Here is a 24,567-nt window from a genome sequence, read left to right as displayed (position 1 = left end):
CTTTGGTGCTGCAGTTCCCACTCTCGGAAGGCCTGTGTTGGTTTATTTGAACCTGCGGACGCCGTCGTAAACTCATAGTGTTCCATCTCACCGAGCATAGCCCACCGGGATGAATGATATTGTGTTTTAATTTTTCTTCAATCGGCTGAAAAACTATTATGAAGTAAAAGAATGACGCCGAAGCTGTCATCGCGTTACATCCTCTGCAGGCATATTTGTCTGGAATCCGCCATCATTTTTCGTGCGCGTGTTATATGGACTGCCGAAACACTACCGAATTTTATAGGTATTACAGGGTATTTCGTGTGCCATAAGATATCAGCTAACATTACCTGCCTGAAAACCACTTATTGCGTTGTATGCCGTGCTGCCACCTAATATAACATTTATATATATATATACTATATATTAATATATATATATATATATATATATAATATATATACCTAATATAAATATAACATAAACACTATTTTCCGCTACTGATGGTCACTGACATGTGCGGCAAAGCTGGACGAGGACGGATCATATCAGTCATAAGCACCTTACCAATGTAGTAAAGTACAATGTAGTACAATCTATGTACTACAATGTATACTATGTATACCAATGTATGCTACAATCTACAATGTAGTAGTAAAACGCTTACAATGCTTATTGCTATCCCCCGCACGAAGTCGCGGGGATACTTATGGTTTCATGTCTCCCCAGCCGCCGCGCGGCCGCCGCCCCGCCGCGCTTCGCGTCCGCCGCAAGAGACTCAGACCCCCTAAGTTGACCTAGCGCTGACCAAACATTGGTATTTACTATTCACATCTTGGGGGAGAAGGTGCTGCCAGAGTACTAAAACCATGTCAACTGCGACCTTCATTTACCTTTTACTTTGACCTTGATTCATATTCCCTTCCGCTCTCTTAAACTCGGCCCCTAAACGACCTAGCGCTGCCCAAACTTGGATATACTTACACATCTGGGGAGAAGGTGAAGCAGCGTTACAACACCAGGTCACTGCGACCTTTATTTGACCTTTTACCTTTGACCTTGATCATATTTCCTTTCCGCCTCTTCTAACTCGTCCTCCTAATTGACCTAGCGGCTACTAAACTTGTATACTTTACACATCTTGCGGGAGAAGCGTGCAGCAGCGCCTACCAAAACCAGGTCACTGCACTTTATTTGACTTTTACTTTGACCTTTGATCATATTTCCCATTCCGCTCTCTAAACTCCGGCCTAATTGACCTAGCCGCTACCTAAAACCAAGCGTCACTTACGACCTTTAATTTTGACCTTTACATTGACTTGATCATATTTCCCTCGCTCTATAACTCGGCCCCTAATTGACTAGCGCCATCAAACTTGGCTATACTTAACATCTTGGGGCAGAAGGTGTGTTCAGCGTACCAAAACCACGTCACTACGACCTTTATTTGACCTTTACCTTGACCTTGAATTATATTTCCCTTCTGCCTCTATAACTCGGCCCCTTATTGACTAGCGCTACCAAAAACTTGGCTATTACTTACAGATCTTGGGCGAGAATGTGCTGTCGTGTTACCAAAACAATCGTCACTGTGGCGTTTTAATTTGACCTGACCATTGGACTTGACCGTGATTATATTTTCTTTCCACTCTATAACTCGGCCCTCTAATTGGACTTAGCGCGACCAAACTTTGTATTATACCTTACACATCTTTGGAGAAGGATGTGTCGCGTACCGAAACAGTGTCACTGCCAACCTTTATTTGACCTTGACCCTGCCTTCATCATATTTCCCTCCGCTCTATAACTCTGGCCCCTAATTGACCTTTTAGCGCGACCAAACTTTGTATACTTACACATCTCTGGGGAGAACACTGGTGATCATGTAGGTGGCCGACAACTGCAACTGCCCTTTCTAGCTTAAAAAAACAAGGCGCCTGTACTACGACTACGAGATGACCCTCGGCTTGGAACCCCATAATAATGTCCCCCAACAGAACACATATATTGTGATTTGTGTTTTGACTAATAGCAGGGGCCAAAGATTGAGAGATGTTGTAGATTTGCATATATAATATCTCTTTGGATTGTAATTGTGTATGTGAAATTTGATTAGGGATAGGGCTGATTGATTGTTTAAGATGAGGTTTGGGTTGAAGTTTATTTAGTGAAGTTTACTAAATTATAGGTTGTCAAAATAAGTAATTCTCCTTGCTCTCTTTTGGCATGTCGCAATCATATACTCCGGCAGCACAATCTCGATTCATCGATACGGAATGGCATGTACTAAGCAATGTACGTAAACACGGAAGTACAGCTAGTGCCACCCACTGTGGCATAGGAACGCAGATGGGGTCGTTGTCGTATCAGGTACTACAGATATGTACCCGAGGTAGTTTTAGGTTGTTTAGTATTTATATTTTTATATGAGGTATGTTTAGGGTTAGGGTTAGGGTTAGTGTTAGCGGTTAGCGGTACACTTCTGTAATACAAGTCTGGTACACTTTGTGTATACATATATGTACCTCGGGTACATATCTGTAGTAACCTTGATACGACAACGACCCTTAAGCCATAGGAACGTGCCGTGTGTTAACGTTGCCACTGAATAGTTGCACTTGGACGTTGCAATCAATGGCTGCAATGAACGTTGCAATGAATAGTGAAAGAGTAGTAGCAAAGGAAGCTAAGAAAACACACTGTAACTGAATATGTCTTATCCCGTCCGATTTTCATTTTCTGTTTTGTAAGACATCGCACATTTTCATATATTTGTACCTCTTATACCGCCTCACCAAGGTCCCTTATCTACGGTACATTTCTCGACACTAACGGTTGTCCGATTGCCCGGGACAAGTGAAAGTCTTATGTCGGACAAGTTATTCTCTTGCCTAGTTGCCCCGATCGGGACAACTGGAAAATTCTAGTTCCTAACATCCTCTTGAGCCGGGGCGCCATCGCCACCACGTTCTCACGCAACGTTTTCAAAGGTCGCTGAAAAAAGCAGCCCGCGACACCCACTGAACTACCATTACAACGCGGCGGTGCCTACCCTCCCTGGGCCGGGGCGGCATTGATTGATGTACTTGGAGGGGGGGGCACGAATGTTTATAACTACTAGCTGGAACCGCGCTAGCGCGGGCTTATTGACTGTGTGCATGTGTTACCAGTAGTGTTATTTTATGTGTTAAGGCGTTATATGGAGAGAGTTTAGTTGTTGCACATGTTGGTTTTTTTATGCGTTGAGATGTCAGAAAGAAATACATGTACAACTTAGGACAGAGGGGCACGCACGGAGAGTGCATACCTCCGCCAGCATGTAAAAACATTGTAATGTGTTACGAGCTGGCTTGCTGCTGGCTGCGTGACTGACTCGCCGCTCGCTGCGTGGCGGCTGCTGACTCGCCGCTCGCTGGTGGTTGCTGCTGACTCACTCGCCTGCTGCTGACTCGACTCGCTATCGATCGCGCCGCGCGGACTGGACACACACACACACACACACACACCACACACAGCACCACACACACACGAGACCGATTACATTACCTCCCTCCACTCCGTTACTCCGTTAACTCCGTGGGCGGAGGTAATCATGCTTACACGTAACACATTAACCATTTGTTAGGCAAGTACACAGTGAAATACACACACACACACACACACACACACACACACACACACACACACACACACACACACACACACACACACACACACACACACACACACACACACACACAAATGTTTTATTGTATGCTAGCACCCGCACAGCTTTGAATAGCCGGAAATCTGAAATACGTGTGTGATGCACGAACAGTGCTTCGACTTTTCAAAATCGCAACTATTACTACGCAATAATATGCAAAAACTAGACAGAGGGCACTCACGGAGAGTGCATAGCTCCCGCGAGCGATGTGACGATGTATGTGGCTCGCTGGTGGCGGCTGCTTGACTGACTCGCCTGCTGTGCTGCACTCGCTGCTCACTGCGTGGCTGTGCTGACTCGCACTCGCGACTTGACGCCGCTATCGATTCAGCCGCTCATGGCCCTGTCACACATGACGATTTAGCCAGCCGTATGCCGGACGTATCAAAATTTCTCTTAAAACGCTGGCATACGCTGAACTATCGATGTTTTTTTTTCAATTTGAGCGTATACAAGCGTAGTCTAACGAGTTGGACGCATACATAACGCTATTTAGTAACTATATATAGAACGTTTCGATAACTTATAGATAACTTATACAACGAATGCTTAGCGTGTTGCCGGCGCTTCACAACTATTATGCCCAACGATGTCTAACTTATGCATAGCGCGCGCGCAGGCTGGATCGCCGACGATCACGTGTCGTAGCCTATAAAAGGCTCTCCGCTCGACGATTCAAATCATAACCGCCAACTAGACATCGGCAGTGTATCAACATCACCGTCGCAGTAATCTACCATGCCCAATACCATTTTTATATACCAATTCCCCTAAACGCTGCCAATACGCCATTATACGGGTAGCTGTAAGTTAGAAACACGCTTCAGTAAGTCTGTGGGGTCCGGAACACCGTCAAATACGTCAATATGCGTTGGAGATAAGTTACACATAGGTTCAAAGCACGTTACTCATAAGTTAGAAATAAGTTTTGGGTACGCTAGACATTATATCTCGACGTAATTTCGACTTTGAGTAACTTTACAAGTAACGTGGGTCAAACGTGTGTCAACGATCGAATAACTTACTAACAAACTTATGGCCCGCGTATGCCGGGACGTATGGGCATACGCTGGCATACGTCGGAAACATTTTGAGCATGCTCAACATTTTTCGACGACCTCGCCGTACTACGACGTATACCAGCGTGCTTCAGCGTGCTTCAGCGTGCTTTCAGCGTGCTTTTAACTTATACAAAGCTTACCATAACTTATTCGACGTACGCCAGCGTATTCACCAAATTTTTGATTTACGTCCGGCATACGCTGGCTAAATCGTCAATGTGTGACAGGGCCATCACTGCTGCTGGATCTCGCTCGCTGACTCGCCCACTCGCTGACTCGACGCGCTATCGATTCGCCGGTCACTGGTGGCTGCTGCTGGCTCGCCACTCGCTGACTCGACGCGCTATCGATTCGCCGGTCACTGGTGGCTGCTGCTGGCTCGCCACTCGCTGACTCGACGCGCTATCGATCGCGCGGTGGCTACACACACACACGAACACACACGCGCGAGCGATTGCATGAGCTCCGTTTTCAACGCGGAGCTAATAACTACGCAATTAAAGGATCTCATGGAAACCAACGTTGTCAGTGTAAGTGCCATTTCTTCAAGTCAGCTCTGATGAAATTGAACTTGTACATCTCATATCGAAAACTATCCCAAAATAGCTACTGAACATTTAACTTCATTATTACATGGTTATTTCTACTTCCATTATTGGGCTTACAAAAATCTTTGTGCATGCAGCACAACGTTGACAGACGGCGAAATATTACAGCACAACGTTCACAGTCGGCGAAATATTAGCAAGGCAAGGATATAGCGCCCCCTATTTTCAGGCAAATCTTTACCTTTTTGTGTGTGTCCTTTTTAAGTCTTTTTTACCGTTTTCAACCGAGTAAAGTTTAGAACCCGTTCCGTGTATTCATCGATCTCTTCTGTGAATTTGGCGCTATTTGGATCAAAACTGACGGAGCCTTTCATTAACATACATACATACATACATACAACATTCGGCAAATTATAGTAAGAAGATAAGTCGCTTGGGGCATGTTCATTACTGAATATGTAGGGGTGCCGTGTGCATCGCTGGTATGAGAGAGCGATACTGAAAGTGAGCACGTTCTCAATGAGTGTCATTATATTGCTGACGACTGACGTGTGAAAGCAACAGAGTTGAATCGGTAGTCGTTGTGTCTACATCCGCAAAGGAAAGTTAGTATCAGATCAGCTGAAATAATACTTGGTTAATTACTATTTAGTAATACCTTTGTCTATTGATTATCTCCTGATTATATGTCTATTATCATATTCATTGTACCGGGTCAGTGGTCACCAATTATTTCGATATTTACTGTTCACCAATCTAGTAATCAAAATGCAATTAGGAATGTCGTTCTCTTCAGAAACGGCTACTGTTTGTGATGTTTCTGATTTATTGCGTTCAGTTATTAGACGTTTTTCTCTTCGACTTTTTATCTTTCTGTTGAGTGGAGTTCACGATTTGCTGATTTCTTTCCTTTTCATCACTTGATTCATTGAACATGCCGAACATTCTTGATTCATGCCGAGCGTTTTGCTATAACTTAACATGCGGAAAACAAACAGATGTAGGGCATCAAGAGAAGGGGTAGGTCCCAGAGACGGGCACCACCAGTACACAGCGTGCTTGTCGTTATAACACTCTTCTTTTATTGCTTACAGTACGCGTATTCACTAGTGTAAACTGTGTATGGCGTTAAGCATCTGCTGGACTCTTTTAACTCTAATTTGTGTACCCTGGCTATATAGTTATACAGATAATGAGTAAATGATAAAAGCTGACCTGATCATAGAAGATATATATATATATATCAGGAGTGAATAATACATCTTTATTATCTCTAGAATAAATCTCTATTATTCACTCCTGAGTCCTGTATATATGTATATTTTCTGTACCGAGACAAGACTAATAGTTCATGGTCGCTGATTTGGGCGGGCATCAGTAGACTGCCCGTGTGTGCATACTACATGCGAAGTCACTACTGTGCAACGTTGTGTAAAGGGGCTCGACATAGAACGCAGCCGTCAACTAAAAAGCCATGTGTCCAACGAAGGTTATATAGCCTGACTGTCAGTTTAACACTATCCTATGAGCAGATGCGCAAACATCTCGCTATTTTACACGTCAGTAGCCCAAACAGTTGCCTAATGTTCCGCTATATAGTCTGGAATTTCCAGATTTGACTTCATAGTGTTGATATGCTACATAGCCATACAGTCCTCCTTGCATGCGCGCGCACGTACCACCGTCGCTCTCTAGTCACCGCACCAGCCATAACACAAACAGGATATCTAAGTCGCTCTGAAACAGCCAACTGCTGGTAATATATCAAACCGAACCACAAGTAAAAGTTGCGTAATGTTTCGTAACCTGTAGTTTAGCGCTTGTGTAAACTTGGTTATATCCCACGATCATGATGATTAATGATATCAGGAGTAAGATAATATAGACCCTGATGATATTGTACATATACCATTTCCAACTCTGTACTGGAAAAACATTTGCGAACAAGCCTTCAGTATCATATATATGCATCAAGGAGCATGTACTATGTAGCCAATGTATTGCGACACAAGCTATGTGAACGTGATAGCTATATGCTATTAATTGACATATTTATCGACCATTATTGAAGATGGTATATCATGACATTATCCTGCCACTTAGAATTTCGCTGGTAGCTATATATATAGCATATATAAATAGCGGGTGAGTGGATGAAAATAGAGGAGAGACTAAGTTTCTTCCACCGATTATTATTATGTGTTATTTAAAATAATGGGAAAACAGGTTGTAACGTCGTCCTTTGACCATAAAAGGTGAATGGTAACATTAAAATAATATTGCGATAAGTTTCAAATTGGCACATGAAATGTAAGCTTTCACGAGTCATCTCGTGCAATTCAAATACCAACTAATTCAATACGTTTTTCTTCAGCTTTATCACATCGCCACCTTCTGCCTGCAAATGGATGCAGTTTCTAATTGTAGCATTTGATTTCAGGATACACATCTCGCTTCACATGTGCGAACGAAGCGGTCACCGGACCCGCGTTTACTAACGAGGGAGTATATTGTGGATAGGAGCGGGCCGGACTCCGGGGCATGGGGTCCTTGGTCCGGGGAGTCACCATGCTCGCGATCATGTGGTGGTGGAATCACGTATCACCATCGAAAATGTTTATCGACCAGGTAAGTCTTCGCTATCAACGCGTTCTCAGGTGATATTCAGATTAATCTGGCTGGTGCCCTAGTATGTAGTATGTACCTGTAAATGCAAGGTGAGTGAAACCGTTCATAAAACTATTAATAGTGACAATTAGTGTATATTCTTTTTTTAGCATCACACCTGATGGGTGGGTGTGTTAGTAGACAGAAGGAAATGCCTAAAACGTTATTCACATGGTGCGGTTTTTTATTTCGATATACACGATGGTACCATCATATAGCAACCAGAGTCGTGACTGCCACTAATTCGTCTAGTTGTCTTCTACTTAGCAAGCTGACATGTGTTATACATGTATTGATCTCTCCAGAGCCTTCTCCACTATCTCCATGATACCCTAGATACAATAATGTAACCCAAACACGGGGGTAGGGGAACACCTACCCAGGCTGTGTTTGGGTTATATATTATTGTATCTACATAATACCAGGAGTAGATAATACGGAATTAATAGTATATAATTCCCTATTATCTACTCCTGATAATACCCATACTATGCATTTTCTATTGCGCTCTAGATAACAAGCTATGTTTTGCTGTTGTTCAAGATCTATATCTACATCCGCATCTATGCGTTTGACACTAGTTAGTGCATTTCTGATAGTGACCATTAGTTATTATTAAAGTGATAACGTCGCCGTATCGTCAAAGTAATTCTGTTAACTTTTTATGGTTAAATTGCTGCATTATACTTCTTATTTTACTATATTGTTTGATGTGAACATACACTCGTGACTCATACATAGCCCATAACAAGCAATTTATGTTAGGAACACAATATGAAATCGTCCAAGTTTTTTGGATTTTTAACTAGTTGAGAAACAATCTTATCAGGTAAGAATTTGACGATACGTTTAGTCCCGTTAGTTCTTAACTTCTTACTTTTAATGTAAAAAAATGGCAACAAAAATTTTACAAATTTTACCATAGAAAATTCGTGACGTAATCAATTTAAGTCTGTTACTTTGAATCAGTGATTATACGAGGAGCATCATAGTATAGGGATATTATGAATAGCCCTATACTTATAGATATATTGTGTCGATTATGATGGTCTTGATTATATTGTTAATAATGTAATTAATATTGATGGTATCTCAATATATTGTCATTGGCAATATTTCACTTAATGAATAATGACCTTGTATTGCATTATGCAGAAATGTTGATTGTAATGTTTGCCTGTTACGATCCATATAATGATGACAGGAGCTATCCTACCTAAATAGCTGGGACTTGCTGGCATAGTAAGACCAACGCACTGTTTTGTTACTTACAACTTCGTTTTTTATACATATCATGATGAGCTGCCATTGGCATTGAATACTCATGTTTGTTATTTTAGGAGTTCTATTTTTGTTTCTATGTTACCCAGTAACGAAGAAAACTCACTAGACAGGCATCATTTGATATAACCAATTGATATATCAGAACAAAATGAGTGATTAAACAGATATAATATTTCTTTGCGTCTATCTGAATTGTAGCCTATAACAATTCTGTGGATATCTGATGCTGGCATTCGGACGTGGCCATTGTGGCTTGATATTACATGCTTCTAATGCTCGTTGTGAAAATCGTGGGGGCGATTTAAGATACAATCAAATTATCTTGCCCATTGTTGGATAACTGAGTAATTAGACCCTAAAACACACGGCGAATAAGAACCTGTTGAGAATGCTAAAGAAGATTATAGATAGTTAAAAAATGTCTTTTTACATTCCTGTAATAAGTTTCTATTTCTCGCATGTGTTTCCATAAGCTTGGCCTTGCTATCGAAATTAACCTGCAGTATCTTGCCAAAATGTTGAATTCTCTTGCATGGCTGTTTCAAAAACAGTCACATCGATGGCTTAGTTATTGATTTGTAGTTCATGTTAATACAGGTTTAATCGAACATGGAACTTGTCTATTACCCCACCTTTACACGTCTGTGCTGTTATTGCCAGTCTGTCATTGCTACATGGTTTTAATCTGTTATTTCAGATCAGATGGAAGTGCTGACTGCACAGGAGCCAGTAAAATTTACAAGTCCTGTCAAATTCAGGTGAGCAGTTTTCAAAGCAAATGAGTAGTAACGTTGAAGGTGTAGCTATGGCAAATCACAGTAAAGTCATCTATGAATAATAAATTGTACCCTGATTGAATCTCAGTCTTGAAAAAGAAACTGTAAAACTCACAATTGTACGCATCATAATTCAAGGAATATTGCAGATGTCACGACATCTTTGTAGAGTGGGAATAGAAAGTTGCAATTTGAATGTTGCAAATTGAATGTTGTCTCACAAATTTAATTTTGGGCCAAAACCAAGATTAAACATTATTAAGACAGTTGACAACTGTCTGATGTGGGTCTTCTATATATCCTAGTATGTTCCGACACGTTTACTGGATCTTATTTCTAGGCTGGTATTATTTGTCATGCTCTTACACATCACATTTTAGAGCAGGATAATTAAATAATGTACTCATTGTGCCCGTACATGCAATTAGAAGTTTCTTCCTTTGTTTAGTTGTCCTTAGTTTGTTGCATGTTTTTGTTGCATGTCTAGGTAGACAAATGTTGAGAGTTTGTTCATTTAAATAAAACGTGTAGGAATAACATTGCATTGACATTTTTAGTTTATTATTGCATTTGCCTCTTTGTAGGATTGTCCTTCAGGCTCTAAAGACTTTAGGGACGAGCAATGTGCCAAATATGACAGCACACCTTTCCAGAACCAAACGTATGAGTGGATTCCCTATGCAAATGGTATGTGTAAATCTAATTCACTGGCATTTGCTGTCATGTTGTTTTCTCTGATTTGGCAATAGGTATGCACGTCAAAGCATGCACTGCAGTCTCACCAGAGTAACGAATCGCTAGGACATGGTCTGCATACATTGTATAAGCAAACGTATTTATGTTTTGGAAATAAATATAGGTAATTAAAGGCTACACATATATGCCCGAAGTTTGAAAATACAAGTCACACTGCCATGTAATTTCTTCATTTCCATTTCTAATCTATTCATGACTGATCCCGCAATAGGTTTATTGGTACAAAATTGCGTGTTGTACTGCATGTGTCAACATCTTTTAAATTTCAATTAATTAAATTTAAAGGTTGTGCCAGCAAGCACCATTCTTTACGTAATTTTTCTACTTGACCTAGGCCCAACTCTGGCAATAAATAGGTTGTAATCAAGATGTTAGATCTCATTGTAACAGCCCTCATGTGTGTGACACTAACCAAGTTTCATAAGCAGTCTTAGCAAATTTAAATATTACTGACTCATCTAAGTTTAAGCTAGTTAACTAAGCTATATATAAGGAGGATTAGATACCCTATAAGCTCTCTCATGACAATGACTCCGATCAGCAAAGGCAGCAAAACCTACCAGGAGATGTGTAATATATGTTGGTTAAAGGCTCACAATGCGCATCCAAACGCTAATTACTCCAGTAGTAGACCAGCAAATACTTCGTGGCATGCATAATCACACTACCTTATGACAAAATAAACTCTAGTTCCTCCCATTTCACTGCACGTTGTCTTATAAAAGGTATTTTGAAAATACCTCCAATGTTGTTGAAATTCTCCGACGTTGTTGACAGTTTCCCCAATCCCCAAGCAACCGTGCAGCGGTACAGCGGTGCTGCGGTACAGCGGTACGGGCGCAGCAAAGATAAAAACATGTGACGTCACGTCACCACTTCGAGGCTATTTTGTTTAGCAAACAGTCGGCGTTTGCGCCAGAATGCCAGTTTTCTCACCTCTTTCTTGTGGGTTTTAAGCAAACGCGCAGTGAAATGGGAGCAACTAGAGTTTATTTTGTCATAAGGTAGTGTGATTATGCATGACACGAAGTTATTGCTAGTCTAGTACTGGAGAAATTAGTGTTTGGATGCGCATTGTGAGCCTTTAATAGGGTTCAAACAAGATCACCAGTGGGAATGAAGTGTAGAAATGAAAGTACTTTTTAGATTTCCTTGCACGTCATCTGTATCAAATTTCTGCCAGTTCATCTTCGTCTATCTTGTTTTCTGTTTCTTCACACTGGGCTACGCCTTAATTATTTGCGTTTGCCTTGAAGCAAATTGCACTGGGTTTGGTGGTCATATCATGATCAGCGGAATGTGAAGTTGTGTAGGCTCTTGTGGCATTCAGAATTCCCTGGGATCGTGCCACCTGGGTTCCTCGCTGCTCACCAGCTGCTAGCATGTAATGCTGAGAAGCGTGCAGTCTGTAATGAGCAATCTTCCGGTAGATAAATTATCATGTATCTTTTTAGAGCGTGCTATTCATAATTATTTACCGTCAACAAAATTTTGCTGAGGAATGATTGCAAAATGTCAGTTTTTTCAGAAATATGCAGTTAACAGCTCATTGATGTCCGGATGGCAATAAATTTTTGTTGCGTGTGATGAAAATATGATATGGGTTACTAAAGCATAATTACATTTTTGTGTTGCAGCTCTCTCCGAGTGTGATTTAAATTGTAGGCCGAGAACAGAAAAGTTCTACTACAAATTTGCAGCAGCCGTAGATGGAACACGATGCAATGCTGAATCAACCGATATCTGTGTGAATGGAATATGTCGGGTATGATCAACATAATATACATTCACAAAAATTTATAATTGATATTGATTTTGACATTTATAACAGCATCTGTCTCTGATGTGTTTGTATAAATAAGTGATTAAAACAATAAAGTGGTCCCCTCACTAAATTGTAGCTGTTTGATCTAAGCGACATGTTCCCTCCTTTTTTCACATTTTCCAGTCGCTACACAAACTTCTAGTAAATTTTTATTCCTAGTAAATTTTCATGAAGGCCCCTCAACAGTTCTGTAATCCTTGAGACAAAAACAGACAGCATGCTCAATATACATTACTAAGCCTGTCAACGTTTTTGTAGATACTGTCTGTGTGTCTAATCAACACCAGATTGTAATTTCCACAGCCAACGGAATGTGGCAAAAATATCAAAATATACTGCGTGTATTTGCCAGTAACTAGATCCTGCTTGAAGTCTTGAAATATCGTTAGAGTTGGGCGTTAGAGTTGGGCGTTTACGCTAAGGGTTCAACATGATATCAAAAACAAAGCATCTATTTATGTAACCTAAAGTATGGTGCATATAAGTGAAAATTTAGGAATTCACTGCGTTAAACTTGTTGATGGGAAGTCATTTGTGTTAAAAATCTGCACATACGCTATATTTTTTCTATTGCGTAGCTATTAAATGCTGCAAAGTGTATCTTTGTATGTGATAATACCAGTAGTAACAATGAATAGCATTGCCATTGCTACATAGAATGAAATGAATGAAATTCTCTGGAAAACTGAATGGGCTTACACACCATATATATTATATATGTTAAATAATATAAAATATATTAACTAAAATAACATTAAGATAACTTAAGATGCACGGGGACATTGCAGCATCAGGGTGCACAGAATTTTCTTGGTCGATAGCAACGAAAATGTTTTATGGCATGTTAGCAATGACTGATCAAATATCCTCTTCCCTTCTTTCAGTCTCACTGTCCCGCTCTTTCTTTCGTTATTCATTCTTTTGTTTGCTGGGCCTCTCCTTTTTCATTTCTATCTCTCCTCTTGTTCTTTCTTTTCCTTCCCCTTTTCTTATATCTCACTTATTTTTATTCGCGTATTTTTCCTGTCTCTGTCCATACTACCATTTTCTTCCTTCAGTATTTTTGGCACATTTTTTCACACAAGTGCAACCTTAGGCTGTTTACTATGTGTGTTTTGTAGATGAAAATGTAACACTAGCACAGCAGAAATCTGTGGTTCTTATTACTGGCTTATTGTTTCTTTTCTAGCCTGTAGGCTGTGATAAGCTGTTAGGTTCCAGTGCCAAAGAAGACAAGTGCAGAGAGTGTGGTGGTGATGGCAGTACTTGTAAGACTGTGGAAGGCTTGTTTGACATATCAAACCTACAGACTGGTAAATGCAAATCTACATTACTTACAAGTATTCATTTGACAAGGAATCGGATAAAAAGAGCAAAAACCTTTGTCACTAGACAAGAAGTTTGGGATGTATTTTTAAATGTATCTAAACCTGTATGACATATGTGCATTGGCATAACATTTATAAATACGTATATTACTTCTTGAACGGCTTGATCTATGAATGTCATTAAAACATGGTATAATCGTGAATCTCATCTGGCAAAATATGGGAAATTTGCCTAGTTAAAATAAATCAGAATTGTCTATGATCATATGTTACACAACGTAAATATGAGGTTAATAAGCTATAATAAAATTTAAACTAATACTTTAGATGCTATCATGTGTATACTGAAGGTAACATTTGTTTGGTCGTGTTCAGGATACAATGACATGATTATCATTCCTGGAGGAGCCACTAACATTCACCTTAGAGAGAGAAAAGCAACAAATAATTTCCTTGGTATGAAATATACTGTGGTTGTGTTTTTAAATCTTGAATTAGAGCTAGTGTGGGTGGTGTGTCTAGTGTCCTCTATATTATTGTAATTTATATTATTCTATTATGTATAAAGTATAACATTTTATAATGTATAGAGATTAATTATGCTGTGGGATCACAAGGTGAACTAGCAACAATTGGAGCGCCAGAACGTAAAGTATACTCCTCTTCGTGGCCAATGGGTTAACTATTTTCAGACACCCTTAAATGTTGATGAAATTAAAGGCAGTACTGTTTTGTAAACATCCAGGTTTTTGACATTTTGGTTTTCAGTACATTAGGAAAGCATGCAGTCTAGTAGACGAGTGCACACCACATTGCTTATCTCGCTCCGATATCTATATCGCTGTGATGCTGTGTTGTTTATCCTGTGCTTTAAAAGTTTCCTTTTAAGCGTTTTTAATTTCAACAACAAATATGCCATTACGTATTGGTGTTTCAGGAAAATGTTTTGAGCTGTACGCGTGATAAGGATTTCTTGGGAGCTTTCTAGTTGGAAAACACGACTTTATCTAATATTCTGTTATGTCTAGCAATACGGGACATCCATGGAACATATTACCTCAATGGAGAGTGGAGGATAGACAGTTCAAAGGACATGCAAATTGCTGGCACAACATTTTACTATAAACGCACGCCTCATGGTTTCCATGCACCAGAACAGCTTGATGCACTGGGACCAACCACCGAGACTCTCTTCATTGTGGTATGAGGCATAACCTACGCAGATGGGGTCGTTGTCGTATCAGGTACTACAGATATATGTATACACAAAGTGTACCAGACTTGTACTACAGAAGTGTACCCTAACCCTAACCCTAACCCTAACCCTAACCCTAGCCCTAGCCCTAGCCCTAGCCCTAACCCTAACCCTAACCCTAGCCCTAGCCCTAACCCTAACCCTAACCCTAACCCTAAACATACCTCATATAAAAATATAAACATAATACTAAACAACCTAAAACTACCTCGGTTACATATCTGTAGTACCTGATACGACAACGACCCCATCTGCATAACCTACATGTGTCCAAGCGTGTGTACATGAGTATGTGAGGTGGTGTAATGAAATGCTTATTATGGATTGATGCATATGTACAGGTAAACTATTTCTCATTGAATTATTTCAGTAATTGCAAAATTTATTAATTAGTATAATCAGTTATTAGAAATTTTGCTTTTATAGTCATTTCTATTATATGAAAAAATTATGACGATGGAGAAGCGATTTCTGGTCAGTGTGACTATTATTTCAACAGCAATATTTGCCCTATTTGCTAAAGTTTAGTCATGGTAGTGATTTTGTTACTATACTTTAGCTAGCAAACTATGTTGTAACATTTTCAGCTGTTACTACAAGAAGCCAATCCTGGTGTGATATACGAATATTCGATACCACTTGGAGTGACAATGGCAGATCCAGATTCGTATGCTTGGATATATGATGGTTGGGGAGAATGCAGTCAGACCTGTGGCGGAGGTAAGCAATGAATACATTGATTCATTATCTTTTGATCTTGTTTAATAATAATAATAATAATAATAATAAGAGTAGTAGTAGTAGTAGTAGTAGTAGTAGTAATAATAATAATAATAATAATAATGAAGAACTAAATAATCATCACATTAATGCTTTTATGAAGATATATATTCTTTTGCTTCATTTGCAGATTTAGTCGATCATTTGATCAATGTCAATATTAATAGTGACTATAATCATCCAGAGATACCTCTGTTTACAACACACCTAAAGTAATGTGATTTAAATAGGTAAATCTCGTCCCTCTACTCTCTACGCATAATTTGAATTAGCCATGTCAAGATTTGGACTGAATATGGTTGTCACGTGTGTTTCAGGCATTCAAACGAGACCCGTGTATTGCGCAAGGACAATCGGCTATGACACCGTTAGCGAGGTCTTATGCAACCCGCTGCTTCGACCACCTACTGAGCAATCCTGCCACACTCAGGCCTGCCCTGCCAGGTATAACTGCACAGGGAGGTAGACAAGATATGATGATGTGTTTTGGACATCCGTAGCTCCCTAAAGGAGTGTGAAGTAACATGTTACGCCAGGAGTAACGTGTGGATTGTTGACGTTTTCCTATAAATCTGGCCGTGTCTACCTTTACGGCTTGCACAGCAGTTCAAGCTGTTTCTTTATTTTGCAGTTGGTATCTGGGCGAATGGGAGGAGTGCAGTAATCCATGCGGAGGAGGGCTGCAATTCCGCATTGTGTACTGCCAGCAGCAGGCGAAGCATGGCATAGTGTCACAGGTATGCACATGTTGTGTGAATATTTGTGCATATTGTGTCATTGGCCATAACTGTGTTGACAGTCAATCGACGAGGCAGAAATTGCTTCAGCCCGTTGTTCAAATTTTGAATTAAATATGAAAATGAATAATTAGGTGCTGGTTAACTTCAATTGTTGGCATTTGTTACCAATTGTAGCTTGTCTCCCTTTTGTATATGTTACTCAAATGTGCTGAGCATCATAACATTGAACTCTGTTAATGCTGTGTTAATTGCAGGTTCTAGAACAACAGTGCGTTGATGCAGATGGTGAGAAACCTACATACAAACAGGAGTGCAATGTGGATGAAATGTGCCCACACTGGCAAGCCAGCAAATGGGGCCCTGTAAGTCTTCTAAATGATGCTCTTATTCATGGTAAAACAGTAGATGTGATGCTGTGGGTGTTATACTTACTGGTGTGTTATGTATCATTGGCACTAGATTTTCTTTGCATATATTATTAATTATGCTCATTTCCAGAAGCTAAATTGTGTATGAAATCCGACACTGTGAATAATATAAAGTAAATATTGAACATTCCTAATTTATGTAAATATATGTTCAATTCCTTTTATTTTATTTATTTTGGTTGAAACAATAAGTGGTAGAGGCCAATATTTGTCATAGGCAATGTAAGTATCACTGTAAAAATATTTCCATTATATAGTGTGACAAGATGTGTGGTAAGGGTGAGCAAACACGCACTCTCACCTGTCATGCTCCTGGCAGCAATGACACCTTACCAGAGGATAACTGTGACGAGAGCCATATGCCATCCACCAACAGGACGTGCGATGCTGGACCATGTGAGGGTCTGGAGTGGATGACCTCTGAGTGGACAGAGGTAATCGTTTATGATCGGACAACTTTTGGTAACATTCGTAGTGATTCTGTGTGCACCGTCTAGATATGAATGAATAGTTGCACATTTTGTAAAAATCTGCATTTCAAATTCCATCACATCTTGTGTCCGTTTTGTTGTGACCCTATTAATAACATAGCTTGCTAATTGGCAGTGACCACATATACCTAATATTCACATTGATCTTTTGAAAGAACCATTACAAAAACAATTCATTTTGTAAAAATCAGCATTTCAAATTCCATCACATCTTGTGTCCGTTTTGTGACCCTATTGATTAATAACATAGCTTGCTAATTGTCAGTGACCACATATACCTAATATCCACATTGATCTTTTGAAAGAACCATTACTTTAGTTGTGCAACTAACCTTGCTATCATTTACTGCAGTGTGACGCCTGTGGGCAGACGAAGCAATCTCGCGATGTTATATGTGTGAGCAAGAAGGGAGTGATCTATGACGATAGCAAGTGTGATGAACTCAGGAAGCCTGACTCCGTGAGTGACTGCCCAGTCATGAGCCCAAAATGTGAAGCTGCCTGGCATATGTCTGAATGGAGTACGGTAAGTAAAACCCCAGCAGCATTTATTAAATGCATTAGTATGCTATGTGAAGTATAATTTTTCAAGATATAATAAGCCATTCTAGTAAAACGAATATGACAGGTGACAAGAGTTGGATAAGCGTCTTTATATCTCACCAGACACACGAAGGTGTATGTGCCTATATGGACATCTTTATAAAATGCAAAAAAAAACATGTACTCACTTTATATGCCATGGTTATAATTGATATAATACTACACTATAAAAGTATTGTATGAAATAAATCAGTGTCATACTTTCATAATTGTCTGATGATACATTTCAATTTAATCATGTACTCTGCATACCATGCAGTGCTTCCTTCTACTTAACTACAGTTGCTAACAATGGTGATGACAGCATGACACTTGTGTGCATGATCACTGTATTATGATGCTTCAGTGCTCTGGGACGTGTGGCAAGGGAGTGCAGACTCGCCATGTGATGTGTGTCGCTGCTAGTGATGAGGACAGCAGTTGTATCAGCCCAGCCAGTGAGGAACTGTGTATGACGGAGAGGCCTACTGAACAGCAGGACTGCATGAACGAACCTTGTGAAGCTGTTTGGTTCACTGGACCCTGGGCATTGGTACGGATGTTCATGCATTTTGATTAAGCAATATATATATATTGAATGAAGTAGTAATAGGCCTGTACCTAATGTTGTTTTACTGAATGAGTTCATCACATTAATATTCCTCAGTGTTAATAATTTTAGAAATAGAGATGAACAGGTTAGGTGGACGAGTACTGAACTACAGTTTTGAACAAATTTACATGTGATACAAATTTAACAATTATAACTGTATATATAATCTCCCAGACTTGCTATTCATGAAAATGTTGAATGTGTCCTTAATTGAGCTGTGTTTTCTGCAGTGCTCAGTGCCATGTGGTGGTGGTGTGCGCAAGCGGGAGGTGATGTGCCTTAGCGATGGCAAAAAGGTCAACAAGGGAGACTGTGACCCTAATGACAGGCCATTTGATAATGAACCGTGCAACCAGAATGCTTGTGATGAAGGTTGATAGCTATTAGTGTCTGTATCTTTATGAACTGTACAGCAAACAATCTCGCATTCGTGGAAGTGTCTTAGCATCTGTTCCTATTTGTCAGGTGTATTGATAGCGTTTATTATTCTACGTTCAGGAGTATCTGTAATGAAATCCTTCTCAACTTACTCATTTTGATTGTTCATTAAATCCAAGTTGACTGTTGTTATGTGTAACTTTAATTGTAGATGTCCTAATGCCGGTAGAAGGTTGTCACAAATCGAAATTCGGCTGCTGTGAAGATGGTGTGACTCCTGCTAAGCCAAACAGAGAGAACTGTCGTATGGTTGAAACTGGGATACCTTGTAATGAAACTGCGTATGTCCTTAAAATATTATATACGCGTTATTGTTAGTCATTTCCATTTCTAACTGCAGTCCTGAAAAAGAAACCTCAGTTTTGTTTTTCCTACGTGAATATGCGTAAATATGTTGATCACATCATTCAACTGTAAACGCAATATTTGTGTTGTGCTAAGAACCCCAATCAATATATAAGATTATGTGTATTATTTTATAATAATGACTTCTACAATGTAGGTATGGCTGTTGCATGGATGGGATTACTGCAGCTGCAGGACCATTTAAGAAAGGCTGTGCTATGGTGCATTCCTGTAATGAGAGCAGGTTTGGCTGCTGCCCAGATGGCATCACACCGGCCAAGGTACTGGATATTTCCCAAAATAATCTATTTACACATGCACGCATGCACACCTGGCACGCACACAAACGCGCACAAATTGTATTCCCTACCCCATATAATGTTTTATTTGGGGGTGTTGTCCAGTTGTTGATGGATTGTAGTCAGTATGTCATCGTGTAAGGTATTTCTTGGGCAACCATGTGCATGTTGTTTTCTGCCTGTAGGGAGACGAGGGTGAAGGCTGCTTAGAGGAGGATGACTGCGAAACATCCTCATATGGCTGCTGTGCTGATGGCGTGACAGCTGCCAGTGGTCCACTCTTTGCAGGATGTGAATCTGAGCCTACTACACCACCAACGGAGACAATGGCATTCACAAACGACACTGAGACGATAGCAAACATGACCAGCACTGAAACACCAGTAGATATGAGCTCTGAAACACCAGTAGATATGAGCACTGAAACACCAGTTGATATGGTCACCACAGAAATAATGAGTTCTGAGTCTGGAACTCAGGCAATGTATGATATGCTAAGCACTGAAGCACCAGGAATCATGTCTACTGATGTGACATTGGAAGGCACAGGGTTCACAGAAGGGTTGACCACGACGCCAGACTACGTTTTGCCGACAAGAGGAAAGCCAGTTATAGATTCGCACGTGAAGGTGATCAGAATCTGATTTGGCTTTTTAGTAAATGACTCAGCTCGTTAGCTTGAATATTTTACTGCATAATTAGAATAAAACACCATTATAAAATTAAGATATTGAACTAATTGTGTACGTGCAATTTTGGTTCAAAAGCTACATATTTTTACATAATTGTTGTAATTGCTGTCATTATCTGCTAAACATCTTGTTTTATTTAAAGTGTACCTTAATAACAATGTATAAGTACAAGTAACAATACTCAAACATACTGATGTTTGTATGCACACAGGATATCGTGTCAGGCATGACCACGCAGTCACAGATGTCAACAGAGGACGTAGGTGTAACCACTAGTGCTGCAGTGAACGCCAGTGAACCTGACACGATGGTAACTAAAATGACAGATACGGACACCATGGTAACTCAAGTGACGGAGATGGTATCAGAAGTAACAGAGCAAGAGACTGATGTCGTTCAACACACAACCAGCATCTTTGTGTCAGAGGTATATAGCGCTATGTTTGATTTCTCTGTATCTGCTATATATAACATATTGGAAACTGATTGACTTGCATGTAATCCTGTTCGATGTGTTCACGTGTGCATGCATATGAATGCACCAGTTCAATTTGCCACCTTTATTTTTAAAGGTACCTTGTATAGAGACACCATATGGCTGTTGTCCTGATGGCGTAACAGCCGCTGCAAGTCACGACTATGAAGGCTGTGAGTTCATGACTGTTGCGCCATGTGCTAGTACAGCATTTGGCTGTTGTCTGGACAACATCTCAGCTGCAGCTGGACCAAATATGGAGGGATGTGAAGAAGAGATTGAGGGTGGGTTCATAAGTACGTCTGGAGATCGGTTGCATTTCAATTAAATAGCATTTTATGATCATGGTTCGCACAGTCCTTGAAAAGTCCTTGAATTTGAGAGGAGTTCTTGAAAAGTCCTTGAATTTGAGAGGAGTCCTTGAAAAGTGCTTGAATTTAGTAAATGTTGATTTTGTGCTTAAAAAGTCCTTGAATTTTTAGAAAGAATCCTTGCCTGTAATAAAAAGAAATTTTGTACCATCAATAATGTGGAAACCTCAATAAAAATTGTGTTAAATAAGCTTAAAAAGCTATAGACATGATACACAGTTAAATGATGATCACAAATTACAGTAAGTCACTAAATCAAGGTATGTTGTAGAGGTGACAGTGTTTAGAAGGGTTTATTAATGTGATCCAGGTAAGTTTTAGAGGTGACAGTGATTAAGAATGTGGTTATTATTAAATTAATCCAGGTATGTTTTGTTCTGTGTATGAATTCCGATAATATGTCCTTGAAAAGTCCTTGAAAATCTTTTCAATCCTGTATGAACCATGATGATGCTATTGTAGTTGGTCTGATCTGTTTCTGTTTGATGTCGTTTTTTTACACAGTGTGATTGCATGTGTCCATGTGGTTTTAAACGTTAAAAGTTTTCACAGGTTATTCTAATTGGTAGGCTGTTTTAAAAATTATTGTTTTGCATATTCTTTTGCTACTTAATGGGCAAAGGAGGCAGTCAAACGTCTAGTCTGCAACCACATTTTCTGTGTTTGCTACTGATGAATCTTATTGAACTTGACAAAATATGTCTCAATTCAATATTGTTCATGTGTTCATTTGTTTTTGCTCAGGTACAGGCGAAGGTTCTGCTATGGGTTGCATAGGTCTCGATGAAGCAGGGAGTGGGTGTATTCCCGACACAGTGGTACCACCATATGTGTCTCCCATGCCTGAATGCGAGGAGTCTGAGTTTGGATGCTGCCCAGATGGCATAACTATAGCACTGGATGAAGACTGGGAGAACTGCCCAATTGGTAAGAATGTCTACACAGTTAATTATCTGTGATGGAAGCACAGTATATAAACATACTAGGTGCAATTGCTGAATTCAGTTTTCGGGACATTGCTATTGGGTTTCGTAGCACAGAGTTAAATGCTACTTTATGTAACTCCTACGTCCTACTTGATTTGAATCACAGAAACTACTGAGGTTGCTGCGACAGTCACAGAAATGGCTGAGAATGTCACTGAAGTGGAGATGACTACCAGTTCAGAAGGGCTGATTACTGGAACAGAGGAGATGCCTACTGCAACTGAGCAGATGATTACTGGAACAGAGGGGATGGCTACTGCAACTGTGCAGATGACTACTGGAACAGAGGGGATGGCTACTGCAACTGTGCAGACGACTACTGGAACAGAGGTCATGCCTAATGTAACAATGGAGGTAATGACTGGAACAGAGGAGGTGCTAACAACCGCAGTGGGGACTGGAATAGAGGAAAATGTCACCACTGAGATAATGACCACTTCAATGCCAGAAGTTACTGAAAGTAGCACCATCGATACTTCTCTTATTCAGGTGAGCTTGGCTTCATATTACATGTGTCAAATACCTGTAAAAGTATAGATCATCATATATCAGTGTACTTGTTTTTTATAAACAGTAAAAAGGGTAGTTTGTATGTAAATACAGTGGTCATGCAAGAGGCGAGTATATACTACAAATTTTTCCTTCTTTTCTATTTTTTCTTATTTGTAATTCCATTGCTAATGCTGAACATAACCTTCGTTTTGTTCTGGCGCAAACAGGTAATTGAGACTACAACAGGACTGTCAGTGTCTGCATGCTCTGTGTCACAATGGGGATGCTGCATGGATGGGGTAAGGCCAGCGATAGGGCCTGATTTTGAAGGCTGCCAACTTGAAGACTGCAGAAACTCTCTGTTTGGCTGCTGTGAAGATGGTATGAACGAGGCACAGGGACCCAACATGGAGGGCTGTGTCATGACAACCACGGCTGCAGCAACACGTATGTGGTCCAGTATCATTCATACATATTATCAGGGGTTAATAGTGACAAATTGTCATTATTAACCCCTGATATTATATTAAAATATGTTTCGGACACAATGGATATTTAAACAATTTATCCACAATAAAGTGGATTGGGAAAAATTAGAGGGTTTGTTACTTTTTGATTGTAGCTATGTGCCTGGTTTGTTATAATGCGTGATTTCAAGATGTCAATTTAAAACTGCTCACCTACTTTATGATAGCCTAATGTCATGTTTGTTTTTTAGGTGTCGCCTGTGACGTACCCAAGGATGAAGGGCCGTGCAGTGCCTATGAGATCAAGTGGTACTTTGACATAGAAAAGGGAGTGTGTGACAGGTTCTGGTACGGAGGTTGTGAAGGCAATGATAATAAGTTTACTACCATGGAGGAGTGTGAGACGTCGTGCACAGCTCCTGAGGAGCCTGGTAAGCTGATGTCACACATAATATGTGCGGATTTTGCACTTTTGTTTGGTTACTATCATACCATTTTGAATAGTATATATCAATAGCCTCAATATTTCCTTATATCCAGATTCATTAATAATTTTGAATTCATTAATTGCGATCTCGTAAACTGTAGATAGCAGTAATACAACTGACATTTAATATATTAACAAGTTCATCTTCGAATAACATAGTAAGTTTACAGTTTTCTTTCACTTTGTTTGACTTTGTAGTTTCACTTACTATTTGTGTGTAGACATTTGGGATGATTTCTCTATTCTTGTTTGATTTCAGTAGACATGTGGAATAACAATGATTGTGCACTATTAATTTTCTTATTAGATTTCTTTGTTTTTCAGTGTTTTTATTTTATCAGTGTGCACCTAATTGTATCACACGTGACTCACTAGGTAGCCATTAGTAACGTAGGTGGATTGCTTTTGTAGACAAAAGTCACACATGGGTACTTTCACCTAATCTAAGGGTGTGAGAACCCTTGGATCTAAGGATCTAAGGATACCAGTGAAAACTGCAGAGACATGCAATTAGCATGAAATGCGGGTGGTCGCGTTAAATGTGATTGCTTTAGTCTCCTATTTGTGCTGTGAGATTTGTGCGTGCCTGACACGTGGCATACACAATGGTCATGCCAACAGGATTTCATTCGGACAGCTAGAGTTTTGCTGGTGTCTTTATGTTCTGCATGTGTGACCAATCTTAGTCAGAGA

General features: G+C 39.8%; 1 protein-coding gene across 15 annotated transcripts in view; it reads left to right on the top strand.

Moving 5' to 3' along the window:
- Positions 1-24,567, top strand: part of LOC106810456 (papilin-like) — a 126,471-nt gene that overhangs the window by 35,367 nt on the left and 66,537 nt on the right. For all 15 annotated transcript variants that reach the window (XM_014813819.1, XM_014813821.1, XM_014813820.1 and 12 more), the window contains exons 3-26: positions 7,738-7,925; positions 9,946-10,006; positions 10,609-10,711; positions 12,418-12,545; positions 13,795-13,918; positions 14,309-14,389; positions 14,962-15,134; positions 15,776-15,908; positions 16,286-16,412; positions 16,600-16,705; positions 16,963-17,070; positions 17,394-17,570; positions 17,980-18,153; positions 18,577-18,762; positions 19,053-19,194; positions 19,412-19,541; positions 19,763-19,886; positions 20,090-20,533; positions 20,808-21,023; positions 21,169-21,367; positions 22,187-22,369; positions 22,535-22,917; positions 23,148-23,367; positions 23,639-23,818. In XM_014813819.1, the coding sequence (XP_014669305.1) occupies positions 7,738-7,925; positions 9,946-10,006; positions 10,609-10,711; positions 12,418-12,545; positions 13,795-13,918; positions 14,309-14,389; positions 14,962-15,134; positions 15,776-15,908; positions 16,286-16,412; positions 16,600-16,705; positions 16,963-17,070; positions 17,394-17,570; positions 17,980-18,153; positions 18,577-18,762; positions 19,053-19,194; positions 19,412-19,541; positions 19,763-19,886; positions 20,090-20,533; positions 20,808-21,023; positions 21,169-21,367; positions 22,187-22,369; positions 22,535-22,917; positions 23,148-23,367; positions 23,639-23,818 (4,090 nt within the window). The remainder of the gene's footprint in view (positions 1-7,737; positions 7,926-9,945; positions 10,007-10,608; positions 10,712-12,417; positions 12,546-13,794; positions 13,919-14,308; positions 14,390-14,961; positions 15,135-15,775; positions 15,909-16,285; positions 16,413-16,599; positions 16,706-16,962; positions 17,071-17,393; positions 17,571-17,979; positions 18,154-18,576; positions 18,763-19,052; positions 19,195-19,411; positions 19,542-19,762; positions 19,887-20,089; positions 20,534-20,807; positions 21,024-21,168; positions 21,368-22,186; positions 22,370-22,534; positions 22,918-23,147; positions 23,368-23,638; positions 23,819-24,567) is intronic.

Source organism: Priapulus caudatus, unplaced genomic scaffold (genome assembly GCF_000485595.1).
Source record: "Priapulus caudatus unplaced genomic scaffold, Priapulus_caudatus-5.0.1 Scaffold442, whole genome shotgun sequence".
Lineage (NCBI taxonomy): Eukaryota > Metazoa > Priapulida > Priapulimorpha > Priapulimorphida > Priapulidae > Priapulus > Priapulus caudatus.
This window is presented reverse-complemented; position numbering and strand designations above follow the sequence as displayed.